We start from the raw sequence: 16,455 nt of genomic DNA, 5'->3' as shown, positions 1-16,455 counted from the left end.
TAAGGAATTTCTTTGAAAATTCATAACTTCTTTATCTGATGTCGGTTTTTGCCAGACTTTTTACCGCTAGAATACCATTGTCGAGACCTTCGATTCTCGTTTAGGTCATTCCGGCCAAAAGTCGCTCGATCTCCGATTCGAGTTTTTAGCTGTCTGTTGCTAAGCCGAACTTGGAAAAATCATAACTTCGCTATATGAAGTCGGATTTGGGCATTCTTTTCACGTACGATCATGGTTCAAAGACATTTAATCATAGAAGGAAATTAAGTAGAACTTATTTGTACATTTTATTATGAAAGTAACTTTTTATTATTCGGAAGTGGTTACAATACTTGACCCATTTTGGTCGTTACAAAGAGTTGAAATATTAGGTTGTCACATTACATTAGGGAGATTGTAAGGTTGCACGGTGTTCCTTTATCTATCATCTCGGACCGAGATAGTAGATTCACTTCGAGGTTCTGGCAATCATTACAAAGTTCCCTGGGAACTAGGCTGGATATGAGTACGGCCTACCATCGACAGACCGACGGGCAAAGTGAGAGAACTATCCAAACCTTAGAAGATATGTTGCGTGCCTGTGTGATTGACTTTGGAAAAGCTTGGGATATCCATTTACCCCTTATTGAATTTTCCTACAACAACAGTTATCATACGAGCATAAAGGCAGCTCCATTCGAGGCCCTCTATGGCCGAAAGTGCAGATCCCCTCTGTGTTGGGCTGAAGTGGGTGATACCCAGTTAGCTAAGGGACGAGTTCCCGAAAGCACTCTCACGGGTCCGGAGATCATTCGGGAAACGACAGAGAAGATCGTTCAAATTCGTGAACGATTAAAAGCCTCTAGAGACTGACAGAAAAGCTACGCTGACAAGCATAGGAAACCATTGGAGTTCCAGGTGGGCGACCGAGTCCTACTGAAGGTCTCACCCTAGAAGGGCTTAATACGCTTTGGAAAGCGTGGGAAGCTCAATCCAAGATACATAGGGCCTTTCGAGATTCTCGCAAGAATCGGCCCTGTGGCTTACAAGCTCAATCTACCGAAAGAACTTAGTAACGTACATCCTACCTTCCACGTGTCAAACTTGAAAAAGTGTCTATCCAACGAGACTCTTGTTATTCCACTCGACGAGATCGAGATCAACAAGAGCCTCAACTTCGTGGAGGAACCAGTAGAGATCATGGACCGAGAGGTCAAGCAAACAAAGCAGAGCCGTATCCCGATAGTGAAGGTGCGCTGGAACGCAAAGCGTGGACCGGAATTCACTTGGGAACGTGAGGATCAGATGAGACTGAAACACCCTCACCTTTTTGCTTAGTTATTTTTAATTTCTTACTTGCTTAAATTCTAATTTCGGGACGAAATTCCTTCTAACGGGGGGATGATGTGACAACCCGAAATTTCCATTCTGTACAACCTATATCACTCCAATAGAAGTTATAGTAGTCACTGTTAATTTTCAGACTTTTTTTCACATAAGTTTGAGTAATTCAGGGTTTACACTTCAGGAAATATCAGGAGAGTGGGTGCACTAGGGTTTTGTGCAACACTATTATTCCAACACTCTATTATATTAGAGATCATTTCAGGAATAAAAATATTTTCTGCCAAAAATATTTCAGGACTATAAATAGATTTCTGAACCAAATTCATTCATTATTCACATTTCCAACTAGAGAAAAGCTATTTTCTCTCTCACGGATCTTCGGGTTTTTATACCAAAACGTGAGTAACTCTTTCTAGTAGTTTTAGAATGCTTATTATGTGCTTATAACATGATTTAGAAGGCTAAATCACTAGATCTAGGAGTTTACTCCCCAAGGTGTTCTTGGGCGGTAAACTCCCAAAACAAAGCCAAAACCGACCCTTGTGTTATACAACTGCCTTAGACTAAATTGTAGGTGTATTAAGGCCAAGAAAACAACCAAAATCCACCCAAGTTTGGGAGTTTACGGCCCAAGAATATCATAGGCCGTAAACTCCATTTTCAAACTCAAAATGGCACTTTTAAGGCTCTTAAAGCCTTAGACAATTACCTAGACTTGTTCCCATTTAATCAAGGGCTTGAATAGGAATCATTTGGGACTTCAAAACACACCAAAACCCCATGGTTGGGAGTTTACGGCCGTAAAATCAAGAGTTTACAACCGTAAACTCCATGTGTGATGGTATATGGGGAGTAAACTCACATATAGGGTCCTTTGGAACCCTAAACACAAATACCTTGTCCCACAATAGCTTAGATGCAATCCTTAAGGCTTAAAACACTTATGTAAAGTGTTTATTATGTCTAGGATGTCTTAACATTATCAATTAGTGATTTGAGTCTAATTGAGTGCATATATGTGTGATTATATGTTCATTAGGATCGTAGTGCGTGTACAAGTCCTCGCTTGACACCTAGCCATCCTATACCGTTCAGTTCATCCCATTCACCAACTACAGGTGAGTTCATACCCCTAACCAATGTTTTAAATGATTTTAAATGCTTTAAAAGGGGGGGGGGGGATACAAGTAGAAACAAACATGTTATTAAATCATTGATATGTATTTTATAATTGTGTTTGTCATTTAACAGATTTCACATACTACAAAATGTGACGCAAGAAATGGTTTTAAATCTTAAAAACACATTGTTATCAAATGTTTGACCTTTTAAATGTATATTAAATTGACATCAAGTCACTGTTAATTATTGTTGAAAATCCACAAGATGTCTTACAAAACCATTTTACACTCTTGAACTAATACATGTACACTTATATTCTTATATATGTATTGATGTTATAGTTTACAACTTCCATTTAGTTTTTCACACTCTTGAGTAGTAAGAGTGTATAAACATACTTGAACAACCAATTACCTTCCAGTAAATTATCATAGGGATAATTTGGAGATTTCAAACATAATTCCTATTACAAGGAATCACACAAGAGTCAGTTCATTCATGAGTCTATACCAGTACATTACCTGATACATGAGTACCTTTACAATTGATTACATGATACATGAGTACGTTTACATATAATTACATGATACATGAACACGCGTACATGAACGCATTACATGAGTACCTTTACGTAGATACACTTAACTATGTACATTAACATGAATACTTGTATCTCGAATTGCGAGGATGATTTATTAGTACCTTCTGTGTAAATCTTCCTGCATATCCCTAGTACCTCGGGATATCTAGACAGGACCCTATCCCTAGTACCTCGGGATACCTAGGTGGGCCTCTATCCCACAGTACCTCGGGATATACGTACGGGACTAACCATTCTGGAACTCATCTATTAGCAACAGTGGGTGATGAACATCTACGGATGCCTACGGTTAATATTTATACTAGGAGTACCTTTACAGGGACTAACCATTCCTCCGCCCTGCTGCTGCTACCTCGGGATAACATTTACATTCGTCGTGTTAACCTCAGTACCTCGGGATAACACGTACATAAGTGATTTTTCCTGTTTACTTTATTTTGTGATACCTTCACATAAACGATGAGTTAGACTAAGTACATTAGTACTAAACAACCAAAGGAAAACTATCATTTTACTTACAAAACATTCGGGTCTTGGTAGAAGACTACACTTCATACTTACAAAACATTCGGGTCTTGGTAGAAGACTACACTTCATACTTACAAAACATTCGGGTCTTGGTAGAAGACTACACTTCATACTTACAGAACATTCGGGTCTTGGTAGAAGACTACATTTCATACTTATAGAAAATAAGGGTTTTTCTAGGGATTTCATACTTACCTCAACATTTTCATTTAAAGGTTTACATGGCCTTCATAGTAGATTTTCATAAGCAAGACAACGACACTTAATTTCTTATGAATTCACCAGCTTTAAAGCTGATACTCGCTTTCAAAATAACTTGTATTCTCAGGTCAACAATAGACAGGTACGATGGCCAGGTTTTGAGAAGACGGAGCAGACAAGACTTGTCTTCTATTTTGATTGTATATTTTTGGTGTCTTACTACAATGAAAGAACACACATGTATTAAAATTCTATTTGTAATGCAATGGATGATGTTGTTGCTTGTTTATTATATTACACTGTTGTGATACTGTACATGACGTCCTCCACCCCTGAACGTTTCCGTCGTTCGTGGTTTTGGGGTGTGACAAATGTCCGGGGGCTCGTGTGACTTAAATTGAATACCATCACAATGAATATACATGAATCATAACATAAACATCACCATGCATCAATACATTACAACTGATATCGTTTACATCCATTACAATGTTTTCAAATATTACACATTCATAACACAAATTGTTTCAGAGTTTTCAAAACAAAACATTCTAACGTACTTGGTATTACCCTTTTGCTTATCTGTTACCTGAGAATACAAGTTATTTTGGAAAACGTCAACATATGAAATGTTGGTGAGTTCATAAGCAAGGTTGTGAATAAAATGATTTGTATAGTTTGTAAAACCTAGAAAATCCGATATTTTCTAAAAAGACATTAGTTTATCAAAGTGTGAAGATCCATAAGTTGATGCATGAATGATTTCAAACCATATATATGAAGGGTGTTTTGTATTATAGTTATGGAATTTCCGAACGAATAGTATTGATTTCCTCGGAAAACCCGATGTTTTCCGATGTCGAAAGATATACGTGATTACTAACTTTTGTACCGTCATATCGAATGACTATTGATTACTCCACCTTGATTACTGTTGAATAACGTCCTAATTCCATCTACTTTGATTACTCGTAAGCCTTAGCGAACGAAAAGAAGAGGAGCACTATGTCCTGCTACTATCGTAAGTACCTTAGGCTGTCGGGGATGCGAAAGACACGATGGTCCAACTCGCATTTGATTACTTTGACCTTACTAGCAATACTAATGGGCCACTAGGGCCCAAAAGCACATAAAAGCTATTGAGAGTCCTTTTATATGGAATTGGGTCATAGGAGGCCCAATAACATATAAGCATTATCCCTTTGGGCCCAGAGATCATGTTAATGGACTTGTAAGGTCCAACAAGCATGATTTGAAACTTCTAAGCCCAAAGTTTGAATATCTACTCATCTTAGGTTTCGCATATCTATTGGAGGGTTCGATTTTACGGTTGTTGTAATAGTATCGATTCGAGACCGATCGATTCGTTTGTAACGATATTTGGGGTTATACGTGTATTCGTCTTTTGATTTTTCGGCAGTCGTGGTTTTTGTATTTTGACTCAATGAAATAATTTGTTTAAAAGCAGAGGTTTGACCCTTTTCACACTTTTCTTTTTATAAAAATACAAGTTTAGTCCTTTATATAAAAGAAAAGACATTTTTAGCCCTTTAAACATTTTCTTGACACTTTTGTATCATAAATTTGTTGAAATGATGGTTTTAACTCAAAATTTATTTTGTTAACTGTTTTATCCCTTTTAGAATACGAATTTTCGGTTAAAACCCAACTTTTCACAATTTTTACAGTTTTGGCCCGAAATCCAAAAACTTTACATTTTTGATCCTTTTTGGAAATAAAAAGCATTTTTAACCCTTAAAATAGTTTTGTTAGACTTTTTATCCCCTGTTTTGAAGAAATTTTCATTTCAGCCCCTTTAATTGTCATTTTTTGCTATTTTGGGCTTATTAGGCCGAAAAGCCCAAAATTAGCCCATTAAGCTAAAAATTTACATTTTTAGTCCTTTGAAAATTTTAATATTCAAAAAAACAATTATTGAAACTGTTTTGACTCTTTTGACCCTTAAGAAACCATGAATTGGCAACTTTTAACCCAAGTTTAGTATATTTGACATTTTAAGCCCAAAAAATGGGTTTTTATGTTGAAGTATGTTTAACACAACCTTATAAGTTATTATTCTTGACTTGTTTGGTGTGAAATAACTTAGATCATGTTTGTTTACTTTCTCATGTCATAGATCTCGACATATCACTCCTTTTTGGTTACATGTTCATCACAAAAACACATAAAATCATACATACATGCATAAAATCACACATAGCATACACATACACATAGATCTACACGTTTTCTTGTATTCTCCCCCATAAAACAATTAAAAACCGAAAAGAGAGGGGTATGAAGCTCACCTTGAGTTGTGGGTTCGGTTTTTGAAGATAGAAATGAAGAAGATTCGATCCTAGCAAGTCTTTCTTGAAAGATTTTGACTTAGATGTGTTCTAAGATGCAAGATCACGAGTTTGATTAGATTTAGAAGAGATTTTTGATGAAAGGAAGTAGTTAGATCATGGATTAAACATCAACTTACCTTAGATGATGAGTTTTGTGGTTTGATTTCCTTGAAAAGCCTCCTAAATTTCGAGAATGTGATGAAGGATGGAGGGAGTTTCTTTGAGAGGGTTTGAGTGAAATGTGTGTGTGTGTTTGTGTTGTTTCGGCCGAGAGAAAAAGAGAGAGGAAGAGAGATCTTGATGGGATGTTTGCATGGAGATATAAGATAATGCATGGAGATCCAAGGGGTAAATATGAGGTGGCAATGCTAAAGTCAACCCTTTCTCTCTTGGGTTGTTGGGCCGAGAAAGAAGAGGGGAAAAGGAAGAAAATTGGGCCTTTTGCCCTTAGGCCCATCTTGTGCTTTACTTAGATGATTTTTGGCCCAATTAAATCAAAGCATGATTTTAATGACCCATTAGGACTAATTTAAATTGGTTGTGACCCAATAAGGCCCAAAACATTATGTTTCATGCATATGGGTCCAATTTGGGCCCATTTAAGAGTTCTAAGTTCAAGATAGTCAAATTGGAAGCTTATTGGTCCATTAGGCCCAATAAGGGAATCCTAGTCCAAAATGGACTTAAACCGGGATTTCAAGGGTTTCCAATTCTTTATTAACTATTTGTAGTGCTTGAATGAAGTGTTTGATGAAGTTTTGTTGTTATTGAATAAGCATCATACATGCTTTCATATTGTTTGTTCATAATTGATATAATTGTTGTAGTTACAAAGCATCAAAATGTCTAGTTGTGACACGCCGAGTCCAATGCCAAAATGCAAAAATATTAAGAAAAGAATACGTACCAAGAACCAGGTGCTACACATTTTTATTTGTTCTCATGATAGTGAATGTCGAAAAAATTTCAATCACACAAAATGTGGGCAAGTATAATAGATACGATTGATTGTGTAAACAAAGACACCCATATTGTAGTGTTTAGATGCAAAATAGGATTTTACCAACCATGCGTTGCGATGAGAGTAATAAATTTAAGAAGGAAAACTCTTTCAATGGCAATAAAAACTTACGAGGACTCAAGCTGCCAAAGCACAAATGTCAAGCAAAATGCTTACAAACAAATACCAAAACATAAAAAAGATTTACCTCAAAACATAGACAAACTCAAAGTATGAAAACATATAAAAAATTAGTTGAAACATACACAAACTCAAATTTATACCAAAGCGTACTTAAAAAGAATAATAATAAGTTTTAATGTCGAGATGATGAAAGTGATATTTTATAAAGTTATGGTGGTAACTATGGGAGAATCTGATTATATATAATTATATATTATAGAATAAACATGAAAGTCAAACCAAATCAAGGGTGTAAGCGGCATTTTAAAAAATGCAAAATTGAGGGGATAAAAGCGACATTCACATTTTAAAAATAAAGGGTGGAAAATGGAAAGGTAAAAATCGCATTTTAAAATAGAGGGGATAAAAACATTTTGAAAAGTAAAATAATAGAAAGTATCATTTTCCAATATCAAAAGGGTAAAAATGTATTTGTATACAAAATAGAGGGATGAACCAAAGTCGTGGATCCACCGACATAATTTCTACGAAGGATTGAAAAAACAATGTACTAACCAATGTACTAACCAACTTCATGGGAAAATGACTTATTAAGGTAATTAATTTTTCGGTATGTTTACATCTGGGTAACTATCTTTTTTTTGTACACATTTAGAACCATGATGACCTGCTATAGCAGGTTAAATCCTAGATATGAACGCTTTTAACAAGTTCTTTGTCTAGATGTGTAAAAAAAATAATTACCCAACAAAATGAAAAATAAAAGTAAATTACACGAATGGTCCCTGTGGTTTGGGGGAATTTGTGTTTTTTGTCTCTAACTTATTTTTTTAAACCCAGATGGTCCCTACTGTTTATTTTTGTTACGCGTTTGGTCCCTGTCTTACCTAAAAAGACTATTTTGCCCTTATTAATTTATTTTTTTTATTAATTTTCTTATTTATGTATTTATTTTTTATATATTTAAAAAAAACTAATAGACCCCGCATATCTGTATATCCTCACCATAAACCTGAAACCACATTTGAGAAATTTAATTCGGATGGTCTTTATTGTTTATTTTTGTTGCGCGTTTGGTCTTTATTTTACCTAAAAATACTAGTGTGCCCTTATTAATTTATTTTTTAATTAATTATCTTATTTATGTATTTATTTTTTATATATTTAAAAAAATTAAAAGACCCCACATATATGTATCTCCTCACCATAAACCTGAAACCAAATTTGAGAATTTTAATTTGGGTCTTACTGGTCACCATCTCATCTCTCATCCTCTCCAACTTCTATTTCTTTTTCATCTTTAGTAACATCGACGTCTTCAACATCCTTCTTTTTTTGGTACTTCAACTCTGGCAAACCAACATCATAACCTACTGTCTCTTCATCTTTAGTAGGTTGTGGTGTTGATTCGACGGAGTTGAAGGACCGAAAAAAGAAGGGATGATGAAGACGTAACAAAATTAATAAGTGCACAATAGTCTTTTTAGGTAAGACGGAGACCAAGCTCGTAACAAAATTAAACAGTAGGGATCATCCGAGTCAAAAAAAATAAATTAATTAAAAAATAAACAGTATGGATCATCCGAGGAGATACAAATATGTGGGGTCTATTAATTTTTTTAAATATGTAAAAAATAAATACATAAATAAGAAAATTAATTAAAAAATAAATTATTAAGGGCACAATAGGCTTTTTAGGTAATACATGGACCAAACGTGTAACAAAAATAAACAGTAGGGACCATCCAAGTTAAAAAAAAAATAAGTTAGGGACCAAAAACACAAATTTCCCCAACCCACATGGACCATTCGTGTAATTTACTTTTACTTTTCGTTTTGTTCATATTTAGGTAACTATTTTTTTTTTTTGTACACGTCTAGGTAATGAAGTTATTGAAAACGTTCACATTTAGGATTTAACCTGCTATAGCAGGTCATAATGGTCATATGTAAACACTTCCAACAAGTTTGTTACTTAGATGTGTACAAAAAAAAATAGTTACCCAGATGTGAACATGCCGAAAAATTAATTACCTTAATAAGTCATTTTCCCCAACTTCATGATTTTATGGTAGTGAATACTGAATAGTGATTGTTCCCATGTAATTAAGAATTAGGAGGCCGCCGAAAAAATCCCAATGAAAATGAACAAATGGGTATCATTTGACCCTAACTAGTTCAGTAAAATCACAAATATATCACCGCAAAACTTGTCTAAATCTCATCATATTTCACTTTTACTTAGGATTAATGTCAAAATATATGTGTCTAATTGTTTAACTGAATACAACATGTGGGCATGTAGATGTTTTTTTCATTTTTAGCATTGGCCTCATCCTCATCGAATTACAACTTTTCGTTGCATCCAAAAATATCAAATAGTTGCTCTTGATCTCGTATTTGCGCGAAAAGAAAAACATAGATGGCCTTCCCATCCTTATCAGGAAAACAACCTAGAAAGCTTTAATAACAGAAAAAGAAAAAGTAAAATCATAAATTGTTCTCAGCGAAAATGACACATACTTGTGTATGAAATATAGCATAAGAACATGAATTTGCATAGAATGGCTCGATATTTCCTAATGGAGAATAATACTCCTTTACAAAAACAAATTTCAAATCAAATATTCACTTTTTAATCCCAAACATAAATTTAAACAAAATATAGTATCACATCATTTGTGTCTAGCATCTGATTTCATATGAACCCGCTTTCGTAATATATCTAACCCACTCAACCGTATTATAGCCACTCTTCTCCCATACCTGAGAAAAAGAGAACAAAAAATGACACGATAGTTTAGGGTTTAAGACTGATAGTTTGAGACTCGAAGCCTTTGAAAGATACCACCCTGTGGGGTCCACAATAAACATATGGATCATGATAAGATGTACCTTCAAAAATCTGACACGTAGACCAGATGCAGTGAACATAGGAACCTGCAAAACCACAAGAAAAATAAAAAGCAGCTTTATACAAAACAAAAAATTAATATATCCCCAAACATGTTTTACTTTGACACATAGTTTAATAAAAATGTTATAAAATAACAGAACAAAACAGATTGTACTTGAGTTTGGCATGCATTGGGTTGTGACTTATTATACATATCTTTTAGAAATCAAACAAAACATGTGTGCGAGTGTGTATACTGTATACATATCTTTTTAGGGTTTTGGGTTTAGTAGAAAAATATGAGGTTCAATTTAAAATATAATTTATTTAAAAAAAAAAAAAAAAAAAAAAAAAAAGAATTACCTGAAACTCCATCTGAATCGGTGGTCTAGTCCATGACTTCTTTTCTGCAATTGTGGAAATCAACTCCACTTCTGCACTCAACGTTGGCTCAGTTTGTCCAGGAAATTTTCTTATCCTGTAAATTTTAATTTTAATAAAAATATAAATGCATACGATAAAAAATTATTTAATCGAATAAAAAAAAATGGTATTTAGATTTTAGATACTGACTTCCACACCAAGCAGTCAATAGAAGCATTGTACTTTGCACGTCCTGATGTCACTTGAAAACTTGTTTTTGCTGTTTGTTTCGGTACTGGAATCTTAATTACAACTCCAAGTGCAAACATTTTTGCACCAAAAACACTCTTCACCTGAAATTTAAATAAAAGTAAAAAATTTTGTCAAAAATTCCTTATCATAATGTACTATATTTAATTTTTTTTTTTTATTTTTCAAACCTTAACATTTACTTCCATACGTGTCCTTCCCAATTCTTTGATTGTGGGTAATACCCTGAATGGAAGTGTTACACCCTCTGTGATACGATACCTGTAATAAATAATTTTTTTTCTGAATTAATTGAAGAAAAAAAAATGTAAAATGAAAAGAAAAAGAAATAATTACTTCATGAGTTCAAATTCGCCATCAGGAGGGACAAAGCTGACTGTCTTTTCTGAATTAAACCTGGTTAAGTTTACGCATTGATGGAAAGTAACATCATCCAGCTCAATACTTTTGCCACTGCGTATTAAATTAAATTATAAGTTTAAAAAGTGCTTTTTTATAATACGATGATTTTAAATAATGATTAATTAAATTTCTTCAAGAAAAAATATAGACTTAGTCATACATTTTTAAAAAAATAGACAGATTTTTCAGTCATGTTTTAAAAATAATTTATATAACACATTAAATATCATGAGAGAAGTCACGGTCTAAAAAAAGTTGGCTTGAATATAGCAATGGTTTTTAAAAGCATATCATAAAATAAATGTCATTTTTTATAATTTATTGTTTGAAAAAGCACTCACATAACAAAACATTTTTTCATGAGAAGAAAAGCTTTTATTTTAATATTTTGTCATTATATACCAAATTGCATTCTAGAACATTTAAATTTATATTAAAAAAACTATCACTAGTTATGCGTTTTTGAAAATTATAAAGTAGGGAAGAGGTGTTTAAAACGAGAAAAACGAGCAATGAGATATGTGTTTGATATTAATTTAAAAATAGATGCAACCAAACGAAGGGAAAACAAAAATTACTATAGTACTATCCCACCTTTTAACCCTAAATTTTTTTATTTTTTTACTTTCTGAAAAAAAAAATTAACCCAAAACTGGAGACTTGCTCAAAAGAAACTAATATAATGATATTTCTTTTTGGGTGAAAAAAATTGTTGGAATTATGTATGACCTTTTATACGATGTGTATTGATAAATAATATGTAAAGATAAATTACAAATTTATATATGTACACTTCCATTCATTTGTTTCTTATAAAATCAAACTTTATTTTCCATTATTACAACATTGTATTTTCAAATTTTTTGTTATTAAGGCATTGTACTTTGAAAAACCTACCTAATTATATCATTGTATTTTCATTTTTATTTTTATTAAGACATTATAGTTAGAAAATGGTATCCGATTATAGCAGTGAAAATGGCTTTGTATTTTTAAAGTACAATGTTGCAATAAAAGTAGGATGTTACAATAAACAAGAATATGAAAGTATGTTGGTATTTCTTGAAATATTACCTCTTAGTAGGGCGTGACTTAAGTTGAGATTCTTTCTCAAGGCCAATTTTGTCATTTAATCCCAACTTCAAATCAGGCATTCCCGAAAGGAAACACTTCATAAGTACTTTTCCAGTTACATCACAACGTAGTACACTACCTACACCAATCAATTATTTTTTAGGGATTAATAATAATAATAATAATAATAATAATAATAATAATAATAATATATGGCTTGCTCTCGCTCTATAAAAACTTAGAATAAACATTTATTGTAATATTACCAAAATCATCCTTAAGTTTGCATTTTGTTTCTGGTTTAGTCCTTGCACTTCACTCAAAATTGCCAATTTGGGAAGATTTCAAATTATTAGACCAAACTTGCGATTTTGAGTCAAGTACAGGGACCAATTTTATAATTTGCATTTATTTACTGTTAAAAAAAACGGCATCGTTTACATTAACTATTAGAAACTTACAAATGTAACACTAAACATTTATAAGATACAAATAAAATTACAATAATTATAAACATCAGAAAGATACAAAATGTACCTTTTGAAGACATAAGAAGATTTACACTTTCCACAATGTCAAGAAACACCTGCAACAACAAAAAATGAGCATTCAAATATATGGGTTTTAAATAAAGAAAAATATAAAATAAAATAAAAATCTGTTCACCTCATTCTTTTTATAAGAAAGACCCTCCCTACGCCAGCCAACAGCACCAGTTACTTGTAAAGTAGCATTGGGAACAGGCTTATCTGTAGGCTATTAAAGTTTAATAATATAACAATAAACAAGTTAGGATATATATATATATATATATATACATAAAAAGATATTTATCAAAAAGGAAATACAATATATAAAAGGTCGAATCTAACCTTGGATGAAAATGGTGACCTTACACCTTCCTGAGTAATGTAAAGCTTCAATATTTCAGGGGAAAGATTCTGTGGATAACCAAAGTCCATAATTTCTGCATGTTTCAGATGTAGATATAAATAATTTGCAAATATAAAAATTTGTAAAAATAACTTGCTTTGTGAAGCACATAAGTTAATGCTAAAATTCAGATATCTAAAATTTTGAATGTAGTTACTAAACACCAAAATTTCAACCTACAAATGTCCAGTATATTGTTTTTTTACAAACCTATATCGTATATGTCTAACAAATTTGAATATTGGGGATTATAAAAATAAAACAAAATAAACATTACAAATTTGGCTTCATTTAGTGTCTCCAATTGTAATTGGAAAATAATCGAAAAACAGAAAATATATACTTTGAATTTTCTGATCATACGAATCTCCGAAAATTAGGAAAATGAAAATCCATATCCGAAAATTCAGATAATTTCTGAATGGATTTTCAAATGCAGATATTTTTGTACAACTGCTTCAGAATTAATAAAATAACTTGAAGAAAGGTGTTGAGAATTTATACCATCCAACAACTCATATATTAAAACAAAGTTATTGCGAATAGCATCCTCATCAAAAGCACCCCCAAAGTAAGATTTGAATAAAGAAACTGCCTGCATTTGTAGAAAATAAATAAAAGTTCAAAAAAAATGCAAGATCTAAAAGTCTATATAAAAAAGTGAAGAATTTGCATTGTCATTACCTCAACAACAAACTTGAAAGCACATGCTACATTGGCATTGCTACTGACAACAATGACAATGTAGACATTGCTAATTCTCATATAGAAGAAAGAGCAACCTCCAATCTGCCTCACAGGACAAGTCCCTAGTTCCTTTGTTTGCATTATGTGCATTCTAAATGCATCCACCATATTTCCCCTAAAACATCACAAAATAAATATACCATTTAGTTTCATTATTTTAATTAATTACTAATGACTACTCACTCTGTTACCTTCTTATTCCATTATCATATTCATTGCATTCGTTTGTCATATTCATTAAAAATATGTTGTGTTTAATACTAAATAAGTTACTAGAAAGCTCTCATATGACATACTTAAGCCAGGTGTTTACATTATCTGTTTACAAAGATTGCATTAAAAGTATGTCAGGAGAGTTTTCTACTTCAAAGTCAATTTCTATGGCTTCACACAAGTAGAATATAGACAAACAGCTATAAAGTTGAATCATGAATAATTCATGATGAAAGCAAACATGTTGAACCTATAGAGCTTCCTGCCTAGAATCTACAACTTCTTTTCATATCAAACTTAGGGTTATAATTCCATTCGAGACCTTGTTTCAATAAAGAATTGCACATCATGCTTGAAAAAATGTACATTCCTCTGGATTTGGTAATTTCAAAATTCAAGAGAAATTCAATAAAACGAATATATATAACCACATATTTATCTTACTCCAATAAACCCTAACCTTGTTGCTTCACATAACTTTCATGAGTGATGACCTCAAATCAAGTTGCAAATTGATGTGTGGAGATCTATGGTTACAAACTCACAATCTAAGTATTCAACCATAAAATGAGCATGGAGGATTTAATGAATCTTAACAATTTTGATAGGAAATCACCACTACAAAAATACCTAGTTAAATACTACTATCATAAATCGTCTCTAAGCCATATTACTAATCACCAATACAAAAAACAAATATCAACCAAGATTTTTCTAAATACCCTCCAAGAGTGCTTTTAAAAGCAGCTTCCTCTCAGTTGTACTTATACAGGTACCATATACATATTTGTTATACATAATATACTGCTTGTGTCACATAAAGAAGGCCCATTTGAACTTCAAAAAATCAAGCATATTATTTTCAAAAAGATTTCTGCTGAGTGGAAGTTGGGGAGACACAAGATAGGTGAATATGAAGTAATGAACTTTATGGGGCAGAAATAATATTAATAAGACGCTTCTCAACATCAGCTGTAGCTCTCAATTGCCAATTTGATCATTAATGATTGGTCTCAGTCGAAATCTTAAAGGGTTTGAATGTAATCATGTAATATAATAAGACTTGCCTTGCAACTAGAAGTTAGGTTCATGTCTTATATGCACAAGGCCTAGTTGGCATCTGGGAAGAGACTAGTAATTGAGGATCAAAAGCATTATCCACAGATACCATATGCAGAAACAAAAGAACTGGAACCCTAAATCACCATATGTTTATATGTTTTGTACAATCTCTCTTCAACTCCATGTAAGTTACCCTTTCAATATACTACAAATCATCCGGTTGACCATCAAGCATACAATGGCAAAACACTAATCAGCGTATAACAACTGCTAAGCTTGCATATTGACACTAAGATTAACAGAGATTCTAAAAAACTGGTTCCCTTCAACGATCCGACAGATTGTTCCTTTACCACAGGAAATGATCATATTTGCATAGCCTAAACAATCAAATATGTACACAGATACAGAGAGAGAGATAGAGAGAGAGAGAGAGAGAGAGCTAACCCAACGTCATCACGGTAGAGACGATTGATGAGCACATCGCCACGGAGATTTAAAAAGTAGATGGCGGAAGCAGCCACCGGCATCTCTTAAACCGATCAACGGGATGCTCCAAATCACAAGTTGAGAACACGCATAGACTTTAATCAGACCAGATCTAAGGCTTTCAGTTGAAAATTAGGATTTTAGATTTCTTCTAGGGGCACTTTCTTCTATGGAAGCAAGTCTCCGATGATGGTATACAGAAGTAAATTGGGGCAGTCTCCGGTCAACATAAATTACACACACAGTTTGTGTAGTTGCAAATTTTCCCCTGTACTTTCAGAGTGTCTACTTTTGGTTCAATAAATTTGAAAGAGTCAGGTGCTTTTTGTTTTTCTAAAGCAAAATTTCATGAAATCTGCGGACCATCTCTGCAACCTTTTGCAGCAGAAGAGATGGACCGACCGGTTGCAGACTGTAATAAGAAATATATTTGTTTTTTAACATTTGCATGCTGCTGCAGATATTAAAAATTAAAATAAATTGATTTTATATATCAAAAAATAGTTTTTTAATACCGAAAATTTAATAATATATGACATTTCAGCAAGATTTTATGATATTTCAGCAAAAAAATAATGATATTTAGCAAAAAAAAATAATGATATTTCAGCATGAAATTATCATTATTTAGTATTAAAAAACGGAAAAAAATAATTCAGTAAGAATAAACCAAAAAAAAAACTAAAAAAATGTAAAATAAGATTTCAGCAACATATAATCAAAATTAATCAAA

General features: G+C 32.7%; 1 protein-coding gene across 1 annotated transcript; it reads right to left on the bottom strand.

Annotated features, from left to right (window-relative positions):
* Window positions 1–9,751: 9,751 nt before the first annotated feature.
* LOC145056656 (AP-2 complex subunit mu-like) lies at window positions 9,752–15,969 on the bottom strand. Its single transcript, XM_079004365.1, has 13 exons — window positions 15,681–15,969; window positions 13,896–14,073; window positions 13,716–13,806; window positions 13,151–13,245; window positions 12,945–13,034; window positions 12,816–12,864; window positions 12,279–12,417; window positions 11,139–11,255; window positions 10,973–11,063; window positions 10,743–10,885; window positions 10,533–10,647; window positions 10,169–10,213; window positions 9,752–10,039 (listed from the first exon to the last, which is right to left on the bottom strand). Exons 1-13 carry the CDS (start codon window positions 15,761–15,763, stop codon window positions 9,959–9,961), a joined length of 1,317 nt encoding a protein of 438 aa, XP_078860491.1. The 5' UTR covers window positions 15,764–15,969; the 3' UTR covers window positions 9,752–9,958.
* Between the last annotated feature and the right edge of the window lie 486 nt (window positions 15,970–16,455).

Source organism: Lactuca serriola, chromosome 6 (assembly GCF_051521515.1).
Source record: "Lactuca serriola cultivar US96UC23 chromosome 6, Lser_US96UC23_V15, whole genome shotgun sequence".
Lineage (NCBI taxonomy): Eukaryota > Viridiplantae > Streptophyta > Magnoliopsida > Asterales > Asteraceae > Lactuca > Lactuca serriola.
The sequence above is the reverse complement of the archived record's forward strand: the minus strand, read 5'-3'. Positions and strand labels throughout refer to the sequence as shown.

Excerpts from the sequence above, each read along its gene's own strand:
- LOC145056656 (XM_079004365.1), bottom strand. The coding sequence starts at position 15,763 with ATGCCGGTGGCTGCTTCCGCCATCTACTTTTTAAATCTCCGTGGCGAT. Across the intron at positions 10,214-10,532 it reads CGATTCAGATGGAGTTTCAG|GTTCCTATGTTCACTGCATC; the intron begins GTAATTCTTTTT and ends GTGGTTTTGCAG. Across the intron at positions 10,040-10,168 it reads TACGTGTCAGATTTTTGAAG|GTATGGGAGAAGAGTGGCTA; the intron begins GTACATCTTATC and ends TCTTTTTCTCAG.